Raw genomic sequence first — 16,775 nt, forward strand, 5'->3', positions numbered from 1 at the left:
CCATCAATTTTTTTCAAAGAAATAGTTCAAATAATCCTAAAATTTATATGGAACAAGAAAAGACCTCATATAATGACAGGAATGTTGAAAAAGAAAGCCAAAGTTGATGGCATCACAATTCCAGACTTCAAGCTCTATTACAAAGCTATAATCATCAAGACAGTATGGTGTGGGCATGAAAACAGACCCACAGATCAATAGAACAGAATAGAGAGCCCAGAAATGGACCCTCAGCTCTATGGTCTACTAATCTTCAACAAAGCAGGAAAGAACATTCAATGGAAAAGAGACAGTCTCTTCAACAAATGGCACTGGGAAAATTGGACAGCCACATGCAGAAGAATGAAGCTGGACCATCTCCTTACATCACACACAAAAACAGACTCAAAATGGATGAAAGACCTCAATGTGAGATAGGAACCCATAAAAATCCTTGAAGGGAGCACAGGCAGCAACGTCTTTGACCTCAGCCACAGCAACTTCTTCCTAGAAACATCACGAAAGGCAACAAAAGTAAGGGCAAAAATGAGCTATTGAGACTTCAAGATAAAAAGCTTTTGCACAGCCAAGGGAACAGTCAACAAAACCAAAAGACAACTGACAGAATGGGAGAAGATATTTGCAAATGACATACTAGATAAAGTGCTAGTATCCAAAATCTAGAAAGAACTTATCAAACTCAACAGCCAAAGAACAAATAATCCAATCAAGAAATGGGCAGAAGTCATGAACAGTCATTTCTACAAAGAAGACATCCAAATGGCCAAGAGACACAGGAAAAAGTGCTCAACATCACTTGGCATCAGGGAAATACAAATCAAAACCACAGTGAGATACTGCCTCACACCAGTTAGAATGGCTAAAATTAACCAAGCAGGAAGTGACAAGTGTTGGCAAGGATTCGGAGAAAGGTGAACCCTCCTACACTGTAGGGAATCCAAGTTGGTGCAGCCACTCTGGAAAACAATATTCCTCAAAAAGTTGAAAATAGAGTTACCCTATTACCCAGTAATTGCACTAATGGGTATTTACCCTAAAGATACAAATGTAGTGATCCAAAGGTCACGTGCGCCCGAATGTTTATAGCAGCAATGTCTACAATAGCCAAACTACGGAAAGAACCTAGGTGTCCATCAACAGATGAATGGATAAAGAAAATGTGCTATATAAATACAATGGAATATTATGCAGCTATAAAAAAAGAAATCTAGCCATTTGCAATGACGAGGAACTAGATGGTATTGTGCTAAGCAAAATATGTCAATCAGAGAAAGATAATGATCATATGATCTCTCTGATATGAGGAATTTGAGAAACAAGACAGAGGATTACAGGGGAAGGAAGGTAAAAATGAAACAAGATGAAACCAGAGAAGGAGACAAACCAAAAGTGTCTCTTAATCTCAGGAAACAAACTCAGGGTTGCTGGAGGGGAAGGGGTGGGTTGGGGGGGGTGGGTTAAGGACATTGGGGAGGGTATGTGCTATGGGAAGTACTGTTAATTGTGTAAGACTGATAAATAACATAACTGTACCCCTGAAACAAATAATATATGTTTTTTTTCTTTTAAAATACATTGTATGTTAATAAAAAAAGAAAAGGGAAATCTGGTGTTAGCTCCCTTCAATTGCCCCTCTCCATGAATGGATAGAGGCTGCAGTGATTCAGGTATAGTCGTTTGGGACGTCCAGCTGATGCTCAAGGTTTTAGATGCAGGCCATGATGTAATATGTTTTTAAAGGGCACTTTCTGAGCTCACTAGGCCCTTTGGCACACAGCTTATTGGTAACAGTTTGGTTCTTCAGAAGGAGGGCATCTCAAGCTTAAGGAGAGCATGGCCACCTTTCCTTTGGGATATCAAACATGGATGCTCTCACATACCACAGGACTGAAGTGGGAACTCACAATCAATCCTTGGGTACTGGCTATGTGGGTAAAATCTCCCAGGCCCCCATAGGTAAACCAACTCTAAATCAAAAAAAAAAAAAAAATCAGCAAAGGGATGGAAATGGTACAAGGAAGGCCAAAAAATCTACAATAAAATTGGGAAAAGGGAATTGGTTTGGGGATTGTATACATTGTGCCATAAACATTGGGGTGCATGCCCCCTTTCAAATCAGTATGTATGCATTGTTTGGATAAACACCTAGGCATGCCATCAATGGGTCCTAGGTAGTTCTTTGGTAATAGGAACTGCCATCCAATTTTCCAGTGGGCCACACCAGTTTTCATTCTTACCAAGACTGCAAGATGGCTCCCTTTTCTCCAGATCCTCACCAACATCTGTTGTTTACATAGTTGTTCATTTTAGCCATTCTGATTAGTGTGCAGTGGTATCTCATTGTGGTTTCAATTTGTATTTCCCTGATGTGAGTGATGTTGAGCATCTTTCCACAGTCCTAAGGGAGAACACAGGCAGCAATCTGTTTGACAAATTCTTGCTAAACATGTATCCAAAGGCAAGGGAAACAAAACCCAAAATGAACAATTAGGACTTCATCAAGATAAAAAAACTTTTGCACAGCAAAGGAAATGGTTGACAAAACCAAAAGACTCTCCCATAATGAATGGGAGAAGATGCCTGGTAGCATAATTGCTAGCACATGGACATTCCCATCCAGAGGAACTGGGGACCTCTGGCATTCCACAAAGCCCACAGATGCCATTCTGATGTTGGGGTCCAAACGGTGCACTGAAATAGGATTGAATGAGTTTGAGGAACCTTACTGACATTAGATTAGTGAGATTAGGTGAGACATGGGAGGTTTTTGTTTTTGTTTTTTTGTTTTTTGTTTTTTTTTTTTTTTTGGACAGACAGAGATCACAAGTAGGTTGAAAAGCAGGTAGAGAAGGGGAAGCAGGCTCTCCGCTGAGAAGGGAGCCCCATATGGGGCTTGATCCCAGGACCCCAAGATCACGACCCAAGCCAAAGGCAGAAGCTTAACCCACTGAGCCATGGGAGTGGGTTAGCCACTGGGTTAGCCACTGGCACTAACCCAGGTGCCCCACGGGAGGGTTTTCATTACAGGAAGACTCAAGGAGCCTGAAAGCAGGCTCATCTGAATACGCGGGAAGACTCCCTGGGTACCATCCCAGGCATTCCACCTTTCAGGACAGACTGTGTGAGACTCCTCAACTGCAGGAAGAAGACAGCTCCTGGCTTTGCCAGATCACATGTGATCTTGGGGCAGATCTCATGCAATCTCAGTCCAAATCTCGTGAGATGTCATTCAAGTCCCATGAGACCTCGGGCCACCCAGCAAATCTAGGGTCAAAATTCATAAGGTATCTGGCCAAAACTCTCAAGACCTTGGATGGAACTGGCACTCCCTAGCAGAGCCTGCTTTGTGCCCCTCAGGTAGGTAAGTACCAAACTTTATGAGATCTCAGTCCAAATTTCATGAGAGCTCCAGCACAACTCACAAGATTTCCCTCCAATCTCCTGAGATTTCCCAGGCATATCCCATGAAATTTCTACCCAAATCTAGTGAATTCTCCATTCAAATCTTGTGAGATCTCTGTCCAAATCTCATGAGAACTCACTCCAAATATCGTGAGATCTCAGTCCAAATCTCATGAGATCTCGGGCACATCTCATGAGATTTCTCACCAAATCTCTTGAGATGTCATCCAAATCTTGCCAATCTCTGTCCAAATCTTGAGAGAACTCATTCAAATCTCATGAAATCTCATCCAAATCTCTCCAGATCTCAATCCAAATCTCATGATTTCTCAGGCATATCTGGTGTGATTTCTACCCAAATCTCATAAAATCTTAGTCCAAATCTCATGAGATCTCTATACAAATCTTGTGAAATCTCCGTCCAAATCTCGTGAGAACTCATTCCAAATATCATAAGATCTCAATCCAAATCTTGTGAGATCTCAGGCCCATCTCATGAGATTTCTCACCAAATCTTGCGAGATCTCATCCAAATCTCACCAGATCTTAGTACAAATCTCATGATATCTGAGGTACTTCTTGTATGATTTCTACCTAAATCTCGTGAGATCTTACCCCAAATCTCATGAGATTTCTGTCCAAATATCATGAGATCTCAGTATAATTTTCTTGTGATCGTGGTCCAAATCTCATGAGATCTCTGTCAAAATCTCATGAGATCTCAATCCAAATCATGTAAGATCTCAGGCACTTCTCACAAGATTTTGATACAAACCTCATAAGAATTCTGTCAAGGGGCACCTGAGTGGCTCAGTCAGTTAAGCATCTGCCTTCAGCTCAGGTCAGAATCCCAGAGTCCTGGCATCAAGCCCCACATCAGGTTCCCTGCTTAGCAGGGAGTCTGTTCTCCCTCTGCCTGCTGCTCCCTATGCTTGCGCTCTCTCTCACTCTTGTTCTATCTCAAATTAATAAATAAAAAAAAAAATTTAAAGGTGTCAAAATCTCGTGAGATCTCAGGAACACCTCACAAGATTTCTATCCAAATCTCATGAGACCTCAGTTCAAACCTTGTGAAATCTCAGTCCATATCACATGAGTTCTCAGTCAAATCTCAGATCTCGGGCACATCACAGGTGATTTTGACCTAAATCTCCTGAATTCTTAGTTCAAATCTCCTGAAATCTCTGTCCAAATCTTGTGAGATCTTAGCCCAAATCTCTTGAGATCTCAGCCTGACTCTTGTGGAATTTCAGACACAACTCCAGACATTTTGATCCAAATGTCATGAGACTTCTGTCCAAATCTCGTGAGATCTCAGGCACATCTCATGTGATTTCTACCCAAATCTTGTGACATCTTAGACCAAATCTCGTGAAAGTGCTGTCCAAATCTAGTGTGACCTCAGGACAAATCTCATGTGATATCCTCAAATTCTCAGCAATCTCTGTCCAAATTTCGTGAGAATTCATCCAAATCTTGTGAGATCTCATGAAAATCTTGCCAGATCTCAGTCCAAATCTTGTGATATTACAGACATATCTTGCATGATTTCTACCCAAATCTCATGAGATCTTAGTCCAAGTCTCATGATATTTCTGTCCATATCTCGAGAGAACTCAGTACGATTATCATGAGATCTTAGTGAAACTCTCATGAGGACTCCATCCAAATTTTATGAGATCTTAGTCTAACTCTCATGAGATCTCTGTCAAATCTTTTGAGATCTTAGTCCAAATCTTGTGAGATCTTCGTCCATATCTGGTGAAATCTTAGTCCAAATCTCATGAGAGCTCTGTCCAAATATCATAATACCTCAAGCACATCTTGTGTGATTTCTTCACAAATCTCATGAAATCTTTGTCCAAATAGCATGAGATCTCAGTCCAAAACTTGTAAGATGTCAGGCACATCTCATGAGATTTCAATCAAATCTCACTTGATCTTAGCCAAAAGGCCGAGAAGCGATCAATCAAATCTCATAAGACTTTTGTCCAAATGTTGTGAGATCTCAGACAAAATTCAGGAGATTCCGATCCAAATCTCATGAGACTTCTGTCCAAATCAGATGTATTCACCACCAATCCTCTTGCGTAAAAATCCTCTTGGGTAAAAATGAGGAAGGCAAGGAAAGACACTTAACAACTGTCCCATGAAAAGATTTTTTAAAAAGGTATAGAACAGGGTGCCCAGGTGGCACAGTCAGTTAACGTCTGCCTTTGGATTAGGTCAAGATCCCAGGGTCCTGGGATTGAGCCCCAGGTCCTGGCACAAAGCCCCATGTGGGGCTCCTTGCTCTGTGGGACCTGGCTTCTCCCTCTCCCTTGCCCTCACCCTCTGCCTGCTGCTCTTCCACATGCTCTCTCTCGCTGTCAAATAAATAAAATCATTAATGAATAAATAAATAAATGAAAAGTTATAGAGCAGTGTACGTACATGCGTGCACTTGAGTGTGAGCTTTTGTGTGGGGAGGTGGGTGCTGATGCATCATCAGGCCTGAAAGGTTCGGCATAGAAGGGCAGGTGGGACTCAGAAAAATGAAAGGGTCCAGGGCAAAAGGGCTCACTCCTTCTCCCAGTCTCAATCACTTCATTTCTCTTTTCCTCCGTCTTCTTATACTGCATCCTTTAATTCCAGAAACACTCTTTTACCAAAACAGAGGGCACAATTGCACAGCAGGGTTTTGGTCTTTTCCAGGCAACGCTGCTTCCTTTCTCTGTGAATATGTGGGCTTGTTTATCTACTATCCTGGAGAGAAGGGAATTCCGGATCACTGATTTAAATTACAAATGAGAGAAGGGACGAAAGCACAAGATGGTCCTCAGTCTTGACCTGTGTGCTGAATGCATGGTTATATGGCATTAAATAATGACGATAAGAAGCCTGACTTCTCAAGGCCTGAAACAAGAAAGCATAAGTTGTCATGAGATGTATTCACCACCAGTCCTCTTGGGTAAAAATGAAGGAGGCTAAGAAGGAAGGGGAAAACATGATAGGAAACAGGGCATATCCAGTGAAGCTTTCTGTCTTCGGGTAGGAGTCTCCAGTTTTACCTTTCTTTGGAACATCAGCAGAGGACTGAAAAACAAGGGCAGATAAGATCCGATCCACAGGGACACCTAGGTGGCTCAGAGGGTTAAAGCCTCTGCCTTTGGCTCAGGTCATGATCTCAGGGTCCTGGGAATGAGCCCCACATCAGGCTCTCTGTCAGCGGGGAGCTTACTTCCACCTCCCCTCTCTGCCTACCTCTCTGCCTACTTGTGATCCCTGTCTGTCAAATAAATGAGATCTTTAATTTAAAAAAAAAAGATCTGATCTACAACAACATATTGTTACCTAGAGTACAAAACAAAGAGACTACTTTTGAAAGACTATACTGACTAGATGCCTGCCATTTCAAGATTTGAAACTTTCACTCAATGGTTGAGGTAGAGATCATTGTTTAGAAGGTTAATTATTAGCTAATTTAGGGCCTGGCAGAGAAGGGAGTTTTTTCCCATCCGTCTTTGGCTAAACATTTCCCCTAAAACCCTTGTGCAAGAGGGTGGTAATCATGCTTAGCTCAGAGAGCTGCTGGGAGGTTGTATGTGTTTAGCATACACGGGGCACAAAATAAATGCATGAATATGATTCTTCCTCATATTACGTGAGTCCTTCAAAAGGAGGATCTGGGTCTAATTCACCTCCCCTCTTTGATTCTTCTGGCCATGATTGGCTTCAGTGTCCCCCGCTATAGAGTACACATTGGACTAGAATCCAACCAGCATTCACTTGGCCATGGTTGGCCTGAACGGATGTTTTCTTTGGCCCATGTACAGGTCTTAAAGAAGAAACCAGAGCCGACATTTTAAAATGGAGATATTCTACATAGATATCTAGAATTCCGCTTTCTCTCGAAAAATCAGGAGCTGTGGCAGTGCAGAGTCCGCATTCCTGCATGGCAGCAATCGGCTGGAGCCAGGTGGCAGCTGGCCCCTTAGGTAGACCATGCACTGCCAGCTGGCCAGAGCCTGTCTGGACAGCTCCACTCATTTATAAGAACCTGCTTGACGCTGCAGACAACTCAACTTGGGGCCCTCTGGACAGCTGGAAACAGTCTATGCCAGGCAGAAGGTAGGCACTTACTTGCTCAGTGAGTAAAACTCTTTTATCATTTTTTATCTCTCCCGTTTTCTGGTCTAGTCGTGTTAAGAAATCCCAGTTACTGAGTAAGGTGATTCTCACTTTGAAAAGTAAATGGAACATGTCTGTTAGAGTCAGAACGGTCTACTTTATACTGTGACCACAAACAATGCCTCTATCTCACTGCCTTACAACAGCAAGCGTTTATTACTTGTTCACACACATAAATGTAGACACGAAATGAAAATATCCTTAGATTTTGACAAGCTTGGACGCATATGTGGGTGCATGGCTATATTTGCAATCACAAGTCAAAAGAAAACTCGGGCATATGAACACCTGATCTCCCACAGACCCTAGTTATAGACTGTTCAGCTTAGATTTCACAGCTCTGTTTTTATAAGAGGCATAAGAAGGCCCCAAAATCTGAGGCAATAAGGAATGGAAGTACAAGAGTATCCACCCTCAGCCAAGGAAATACCCCACATAATAAAAAGGATCTGAAAAGCTTGTAAAAGGATGAGAAGGTTAAAAAAATGTTAAGTATATTCCATATGAAACATTTTGCAAATGCATAAATAGGCAGCACTCTAGTGAGGCCTCCTCTTCTGGGCTTCTAGTTCAAGAGGGAGATGCACCCCAGATGCCCAATAGGCAGAGAAATGGACCTAGCTGGCCTGGGTCGCAGAGAGGGGTTAGGAGGCTGGGGTCCTCTATCTTCAGCAGGATCTGCAGAGAGAGCGGAAGGCATCAGAGCCAGGTCACATCCATTTCCCCACCAGGCTCTCCCCAATCTTTTGTTCCACCCAAACTAGGCTTTCTCACCTGAACTACAGACTACAGCACAGCACACTTCCCCGCTGATTTGCCCATCTCGGGTTTTGCATCATCCAATCTCTCCATCAAAGCCACCACATTTCCTTTTGTGGAGCCCAGGATCTCTGAATATGCTTCCCCCTAGTTCACACATTCCCTGGCTCCTCACCACTCACAGTTTCTGATCTAGCCCCTAAGACTGGTATTCAGGACCTCTGTGATTGGCTGCCTCTCCAGCCTCATCCCCTTCTATTCCCAAAGTTCCGCCTTCACACAAGTTGCTGCTATTCTCACACATCATAACGCACCCAACATTTTGGTCTGGGAATGCCCAGCCTTTCCTCTCAGCCTTCCCAGGCTTCTACCTCTACTCAGACTCCCTCTGGTCCTTCCTCTCCAGGCTCATCATTGAAACTTAGCCACAAAGCACAACGGAACTCTGAAGGCATCCAGCTCCCCCTGGAGACAGGAATCAAAGACCAGATCTCCCTCCAGCCCAGGCTCTTATCACATATGTGTATGCTGCCCACCACAGCAGACTGCAGGGGTGTGGGTAGAGAGTGTGGGTAGAGAGCTCTGGGCTGGGAGTGAGGAGACCTGGTGTTCCACTTGATAGGCTGCATGCCCCAGGGCAAATTCCCTGCCACCAGAAGGACCTCAGTAACCTTGTTTCTCGACGCCAGGACCCTGAGCATTTGCTTGTTGAGCACAGAGCTGGACAAACTGATGATTCACCGAGCAACCAGCGATTGCCATCTCTGGCATCAGACCAAGGAGCTTGCGTACCTGAGCCCTAGGAGGTTCAACCCACCAACCCCGGCCTCCCAGTTAGACCCTGCTTACCACAACACCCTCCCCTTTCCCAACCATCCCCACCACTCCTTGTTCTCCTTTCAAGGACAAGGCTACCTGTCACCACACAGGGATGGAGCACGGAGCTGGAGCCAGAAGATGCCTGGGGAGAGTCTCTCAGAATCAGCAGAGCCTCGGCCGCTTCCAGTTTCCGCTGCCACTCTGAGGCGGAATCCGAGTCCTGGTCAGAAGATTCAGGAGCCTGCAATGGAAAGGGTGTGAGAGAATGGGACCTGAAAACCCATACCTCCGCACCTCATGGGGCCAGTGGCCCTTCAGTCCCCAGTTCCATTGAAGGTTCCGCCCACCCCCAGGGGCCTTCATCCCTTCCCATTCACTAATCCTGGCCCCTGCCAGGGTTCTGGACCCCGCTATTTTCCCAGGATCTGCGGCTGCAGTAGGACAGGGCCAAGGGCGGCACAGGGCTGGAGGACCAGAGCTGAGTCTCTAGAGACAAGGAAAAGAGGGGCCATGGGATTAAACCCTCTGACAGATACATAATACCAGTAGAGAAACAGGACCAGGATCTTGCACAATCTGGATGTGGGAGTCTGAATGCCTGTTGGCTATTGGTCATTGTGGCTTGCACAAGTCTTTTCCCCTGTTTAGCCTATTTTCTTTTCTATGTCCTTCCTCAACTACTCTCCTGAGACACTAATTCCTGCCAGGATTTTCAAAACTCCCAGGCCAACAGTGATGGGTATGGAAAATCCCAGGTGCCTGTGGTCTAATCTGCATAGCACCTGGAGAAATGGGATCACTGTCCCTGCCCAGGAACTGCTTCTCACCTCCATATTCCCCAATCCCCATAGAACTTGAAGGACCAGCTAGGCTCATCTAATGGCCTGGGAACTTGAAGGACCAGCTTGGCTCATCTAATGGCCTGGGAGCTTTCTCTAATGACCTCTGGACTCTCCCTCTGGACCCTGTGGCACTCACCGTCCTGCCCACCCCCTTCAACAGGACCTTCTCTCCCATCTATCTGTTTCCCCTTGGAATAACAGCCTCCAGCAGTTGAAGTCCTGCTTTGTGGCACTCCTGGATCTAGTCCTCTTGTCTGTGCTATGTCAGGTGTGGGATATTGTCCCTATCAGTACACTGCTAGTACACTGGAAATTAGGCATGGAAATGTAAAGACATTTGTCCAAAGTCTAACAAGTAGGCAATGGCAAGGTTGGGAGAGCCCTGCCCTTGCCTGCTGGTCTGAGGTGCTGCTTCTCCACTCCTCCTCATTCTTCTGGCCCACCTCTTCTCCCCCTGCCACTTCTTATCCTGCTCCTCTCCCCCCCCCCATCTTTTTCTTCCTCATCTGTCACCTCCCCACTTCCTCCTTCCATCTCCCATGGCATTAAGCACAAAGGTTGGGCACCAGATATTACAATATACATTTAGATCCATGGGCCTTCACACTTTACTCACATCCTTGGTAGTGCAGGAGTCTTGTTGGTACTCCTGGAAAGAGAAATTGTTAGTCGCGTCTTCAAGGCTGCTGGAGTCCAGAACCGAGACAAAGAGTTTGGGGTAGGACAAGTCAACAGAGCTCCTTGGGTGCTTGCCTGCAGGAGCAGAAAGAAAACAATGGAGCCGGGCACCATGTTGGCTATGGAGATATGTGTATGGGTATGTTCTTGGATGAGAATAGGAGCCCAAAATGTCAGAGCTGAGAGGACCTTGAAGACCAGTCAGTTCTTACTATTTATTTTCCACCAGCTGAAATGGAGGCCCCGAGAGGAAAAGTACTATTTCCCTAAATTTATGGCAAGCTGCAGAAGAATTACCAAGGGAACCCATGTCTTCAGGATATAGAGATGAGTCTGGGTAGTAGGTGAGATGGGAACTTCCTCCACAGGCCCCAGACTCTCCTTATCTCCCTAGGGGTTGGGCAGGTTTGGGTGGGCCTCAAGCTGGGACATGATGTTCTCCTTCCCAGCTATGGAAAGCTGGGGACACTTTGGGTGAGCCTTTCCCTCTGAGCTCACACCACTCTTCCTCGCCCCCAGTCTGAGGTCTCATCTCACCATGGACCATTATGACCCCCAGAGTTCTCCTTCCCACCAACACTTGGTAGATAATATTGATGAAGTTGGATAGGTGGGGCAGCTAAAGGCCCGAGGGGTAATTTGCCAAGGCTACATCAAAATTGGGTGGGAGGACTGGTGACAGAACAGCTCAGTGCTCCCTATCCCCAAACCCAGACACCTTTCCTGGCCAGAGACACTCACTGAGGGCTCCGTCTTGAATGGTCAACTTCTTGACATGGCTGTGAGCTTTGGGAGGGGAGGCCTCACTCCTTATCTGTCCTTGAGCCAGGTGCCTCTTTAGGTTTGCCCCCTGATCCCTCTTCAAGGCACTCTCAGCAGGCAAGACACTGTGGTGTTCCCTAAAGTGGGGAATAGCAGGTCTACAGTCAGTCACATTTTGAGGAGGCTCACCACCCCCCCATTGTCAGACACTATACTCACGAGAAGAAGGCACACATGTGACACTCGCAGGCCTTGAAGAGGCAGAAGTGATCCTGGTCCTTGACTTGGTCAGTGAAGCCGTGGTTGTAGCAGCGGGCACAGCGACTCACAGCTCTTTGGGGGCCATGTTCAATCTCCCATGGGGCTCTGGTTTCGAGCCCTGTGGGGGGATCAGAGGGGCAGCAGGGCACAGCAGGCATTTCATTGGGATCCATCATCCTGGGGCCAGGAGTGGAGGTGAGGATGGCCACATGATCCCCTACCCTGAACGTACTTCCTCTGCCCTTTGAAAACCCCACCTGAGGTGCCTGGATGCTTCTTCACCCAGCTCATCACTGAAATCAGATCACACCCACCCTTCTCACTCATGCAGCCTCCTTCCCAGGAAGCCCGACTCACGCATAGCCTCATTCTAAGGAACTCTTGGCATGGCTCCTGTAAACTTTCAATCAAATCACTATTCTCCTTGCTTCCCTTCCCTCTACATAGACCCCCTTTTCAGGCATACGCATGCACTCATGTGCCCCCTTTCTTCAATTACTGCCTTCCCCTTCTCGTGTATCATCCTGTACTCTGCCATTCCTCATGATTTTTCCTGTCATGTACTTCCACAATTACCTTCCTAACCTCCTGCATTCATTCACTCCCTACTCATGATTCTAGCTCCCCCCATTCAATTCTATTATTAGTATGTCCTACATTCAACTCTCCTCTCACACCCCATCCTGATTTTCTTCCTGCACCCCACTGTAATCTTAATTCTTCTCTCAGCCCCCCAACACTTTAATCTGACACACCCTTTGTACCACCCACCCCCCACGAAATTTCATTATGCTGCTGGACCCCAAGCCCCTCTTTCAATAAGTATTTTTATGCATCCCTTCGATTATTCATTGACTAGATCCTCGCTGAGCCCCCTATCGAATGCCAGACCCTGATCTAGCCAACAGCCAACTCCTCACTGCAGTAATTGTTTTCTTCCACCAACAGAACCCTCTGTGCTCTCATGCAAACCCATGTACTCCCTGCTCAGCCTCCCAACAATCTTCCATGCTCCTCTTCACACTTCAACGGTCAGGCTTGGGTACACTTTCCCCACCCCTCACACCTGGGATGCACCACCTCATCTCAGGCCACCCAGTCATTCACTGCCACTGCCCCATCAGATTCAGAGGATCAAAGGCAAGGGCATGAGTCCTGCCTCAGGTTCCAGAGACCAGGGTTCAGGTGCTGAGGCAAGGGTTTTCCTCCCACAGCCATTCCATGGTTGTTGCATGGGGCGTGGGGGTGGAGAGGGGACGGGGCAGAGTGGAACATCAGGAGGTACTCCACTGAGGTTGGAGGAGAGGAGAAGGAGTTGGTCATCCCGAGCAGGAGGGAGGGAGGAAAGAAGATGTGTGGAGAACGAGGGCCCTATTCCTGATGCCAGCCTGTGGTTACCTCAGCCTCCCGCAAGTCGAAATCCAACAGCAGGGACAGAAGGCGGCAGGGAAGACCCAGCGCTCTCTCCCTTTCCCGCCCTTCCCACAAAGGCCAATGAGCTTCCAGCGCTGCCTTCCCCCTCCCACGGCTGTGACCAGTGACCAATGAGCTTCGAGTTCCATCGCAGTGCACCTACCAAAGCCCCGCCCCTCTTGCCTTCCTCCCACTTTTCCGTGTGCTGGCTTGACTAAGACAGTCAGTAAGTCGTGAAGTGAAGTGAAGTGAAACTTTGTGCTCCCTAAACCTTGTTTCTCAGACTTTGCTCTCTTTGGGTGTGAAATACAATATGTGCATGCATATTTAACTCATGCCCTTGGTATCCTGTAACTGACTTTTATGAAATTCAGCATGTGTTTTTAAGATTCAACCATATTTCTATGTCAGGGTTTGTCAATGGGAAGGGGCGGGACAATTCCGCACCCCCAGGGAACATCTGGCAGTGCTTGGAGTTATTTTGGTCCATCTTTGCGTGTCCCTGTGTCTGAGCTCCCTCTTCTGTTCCACAGATAAATTTGCCTATTTCTGTGCCAGTACATCATCTCCATTTTTACCTCCTGATGAGGCATCTTGATCTACCGTAGGGCAAGTCCCCACACCTTATTCATAACCTTCGAACGTATCTTCCTTATCCTTTGCCTTTCGCCCTTCCAGTATAAATATCGGAATCAGCGTGCCTTGTTCCTCGAAAACTCATTTGCCTTATATTTGAGTTGCATTTTCACTAAATCTGCGGATAAGTTAGGGAAGTATTGACTATCTTTAGGACACCCAGTATTGACTATCTTTAGGACACCAACATGGCATGTCTCTCCGTTTATGTGGGACTTCCTTAACGTTTTCATCTTTAGTATTTAATTTCGTCTTTCTGTACATTCAGATCCTGTACGTCTTTTCTTTTCTTGCATTTATCCCAAGATGGGCTAGAGTGCTGTTGCTCTTGTGCTAGTTATCCATTTAAAATGACATTTTCTAATTGTATCTAACTTAGAGAAATCCATTTGACTTTCTAAAAACTATACTGACCTTAAAGCCAGCCACCCTGCTAAGCTCTGTGATATCTAATCATTTGTCTATAGATGTTCTGCGGTTTTTCATGAATCTGTGAGTTACAGAAGCCCAATAATCAATTTACAGGTTGCTTAAACCTGTACTCGTTGGCTAGGACATCCACTACAAGGTCGAACAGACATGACCAAATTCGACTTCTTTAGGGTGTCCCTAATATTAAATAGAATGCTGCCTACATTTCCATAATAAAAGGTGTTTGCTGTGTTTCGCTGTTTTCAACCTCCTTCACTTCCTCTCTTTGTTCCTCCATTCCTTCCTCCCTCTCTCCATTCCTTCCCTCTTTTTCTTGTTTCTTCTTTTCTTCCTTTCTTTTCTTCTTTCTTCCTTTCTCTTTTCTTTTTACCCCTTTTTCTTCCTTTTCTTTCCTTTCTCTCTCTCTCTCTCTCTCTCTCTCTCCCTCTTTCCTTCCTTCCTTCCTTCCTTCCTTCTTTCCTTCCTTCCTTCCCTCCTTTCTTCCTTCTCTTTATAAGATTAAGGAGTTTTCCTTATATTTCCAGTTTAATAAGTTTGTTTTAAAAATCAGGAATAGGTAGTGAATCTTAGTTTTTTGTCTCTATTGAAATGATCAAGAGTCCATTTGTTTATTCTGTTAATACAGTGTTATTTGTAGATGCTTTTTTTCAAAATCTTAAATGAAGCTTATAATCACACAAGGACAAAATTCACAAGTGTGTATCTTAATGAGTTTTCAAAAATTAAACATACACATTCAGTTAGCACCTAGAGCTAGCAACAGACTATGTTGGCAACACACAAACCTCTCTCATGACTCTATCTGTCTGTCTGTCTGTCTATCTATCTATCTGAATGCGAAGCCAGTTTTGCCCTCCTAGGATAAATGTAACTTCGTTACGGTGGATCATCTTTTGTAGATGCTGGGGGGTTCAGTTTGCTAAAATTTTGTTTAGAACTTCCACATCTTCTGCTCATGAGCAAGATTGACTTGAAGTTCCTCTTTCTCATACACTCCTTGCTGGTTCCAGCGTCAAGGTTTTCTAGTCTTACAGCCTGAGTTGGGCAATAGTTTCTTTTTTCTATCCTCTGGAAGTAACATTGGGATTGCCTGTCTGGAGACTTTATTAAAACTTGACTACTAAACAGCTGATGTACCTGTTTTCTTCATTTTTTCCCCTTAAAAATGTGGATAATTTCAAACATATACAAACAGGGTTTGCATATAAACTTAACAATTTCCAGGTTCATCACAGTAGGGCTGTGCTCCTGGAACATTAGCTTGCATCAGAATCCAAATAAGCTTGTGAAAACAGATTGCTGAGCTCCACATCTATGGTCTCAGATTTAAAAATCTGGGGTGGGACCCAGAGTTTGCTTTTCTGGCAAGTTCCCTGGGTGACTCAGATGCTGCTGCTGGCGGAACCAGACTTTGAGAACACTGTACAAGAGAGAATAGTGAGGGAACCTCCAAGTATCCATCCCTGGGCTGCAACGGTTAACTACTCACAGCCAGTTTCATTTCATTCATATCTTCTCCCCTCTGTCTCTTCCAGATTATTTTCAAGAAGATACCAGAAATCATCTCATTTTATTGTGGAACACTTCATCACACAACTCTAAAATATGAGCAATGCATTTTCCTCAACTGTCTCTTTGAAAATAGATTAAAAACACACAAAGTTGAAGAGTGAACATTCTTTCACCTAGATTTCATAATGTCCCGTTGCTTTCTATCTCCTTTTTCTTCTTTTTGCCTAACCACTCAAGTTCCAAACATTTCATCCGATTACATCCATATGTAGCTCCTAAGACCTTGGATATTCTCCTAACCATATAACTATTGTCTCACTGAAGAAATTTAATAGTGGCATGATAACATCATCTAAGTCCATACACGGTCCATATTCCAATTTCCCCCAGTTGTCCCAATGATATCCCTTTGAGGGTCAACAGTTCAATCAAGTATCATACATTGCATTCAGTTGTCATGTCTCTTTAGTATCTTCTAGTCCCAAACAGGCCCTCAACTTAAATCTTCCATGACCATGACATTGTCCAGGAGCCTCGACCTGTTTGCTTCCAACGTGTCCACAATATGGTTTTGCCTGATATTTTCCTCCCATTTGGATGATTTCTGTTTAACATTTTTGGCAAGGATGTTAAATAGGTGCTGCATAGTTCACATGACATCACATCTGGGAGCTCCTAAGGTCGGTTTGTCTGACAGTCGGTGCTGCTATTGGCATTACTCAGTTTGATCACTTATTTATGGTATCGTTGGACAGATCAGTCCACTGTAAACATCACTTTGTCCCTCTGTGACTTATAAGGAGTCTGTAGCATGATATTTTGATACCATGTGGGTATATTGTGTGTTTCCTCCCCACAGAATTTCACCTCTTGGCCTTGGTTTTTGTTCCTGCTTCTTGTGTGATTGGGTTGTTACTTTGGTGGTTGAAAAATGGTGACTTCTTATTTGCTTTCATAACTTTCTACATTTACTGGTGGACATTTTGCTGTAAAGATGAACATCCCAGCCCCCCAACCCCCACCTTGTTGCTGTTGCTGCTGTTGTGTTTGTAGTAGCAGAGAAAGATGAGAAGCCATTCAGGTGTTGTG

At 44.9% G+C, this 16,775-nt stretch overlaps 1 protein-coding gene across 1 annotated transcript; it reads right to left on the minus strand.

Annotated features, from left to right (window-relative positions):
• Window positions 1–8,137: 8,137 nt before the first annotated feature.
• On the minus strand, window positions 8,138–11,869 carry LOC132007096 (doublesex- and mab-3-related transcription factor C1-like). Its single transcript, XM_059385229.1, has 6 exons — window positions 11,652–11,869; window positions 11,412–11,569; window positions 10,598–10,745; window positions 9,574–9,636; window positions 9,247–9,389; window positions 8,138–8,250 (listed from the first exon to the last, which is right to left on the minus strand). The coding sequence occupies exons 1-6, from the start codon at window positions 11,867–11,869 to the stop codon at window positions 8,138–8,140; spliced, it is 843 nt and encodes a 280-aa protein (XP_059241212.1).
• Between the last annotated feature and the right edge of the window lie 4,906 nt (window positions 11,870–16,775).

This window comes from Mustela nigripes, chromosome X (assembly GCF_022355385.1).
Source record: "Mustela nigripes isolate SB6536 chromosome X, MUSNIG.SB6536, whole genome shotgun sequence".
Taxonomy (NCBI): domain Eukaryota; kingdom Metazoa; phylum Chordata; class Mammalia; order Carnivora; family Mustelidae; genus Mustela; species Mustela nigripes.

Bases quoted from the DNA above. Each gene is read 5' to 3' on its own strand.
- LOC132007096 (XM_059385229.1), bottom strand. From the start codon at position 11,869: ATGATGGATCCCAATGAAATGCCTGCTGTGCCCTGCTGCCCCTCTGAT. The intron at 10,746-11,411 runs GTGAGTGTCTCT...CTGCTCCTGCAG, and splicing joins CATTCAAGACGGAGCCCTCA to GCAAGCACCCAAGGAGCTCT. The intron at 9,390-9,573 runs CCTGGGAAAATA...TCCATTGCAGGC, and splicing joins GTCCTACTGCAGCCGCAGAT to TCCTGAATCTTCTGACCAGG.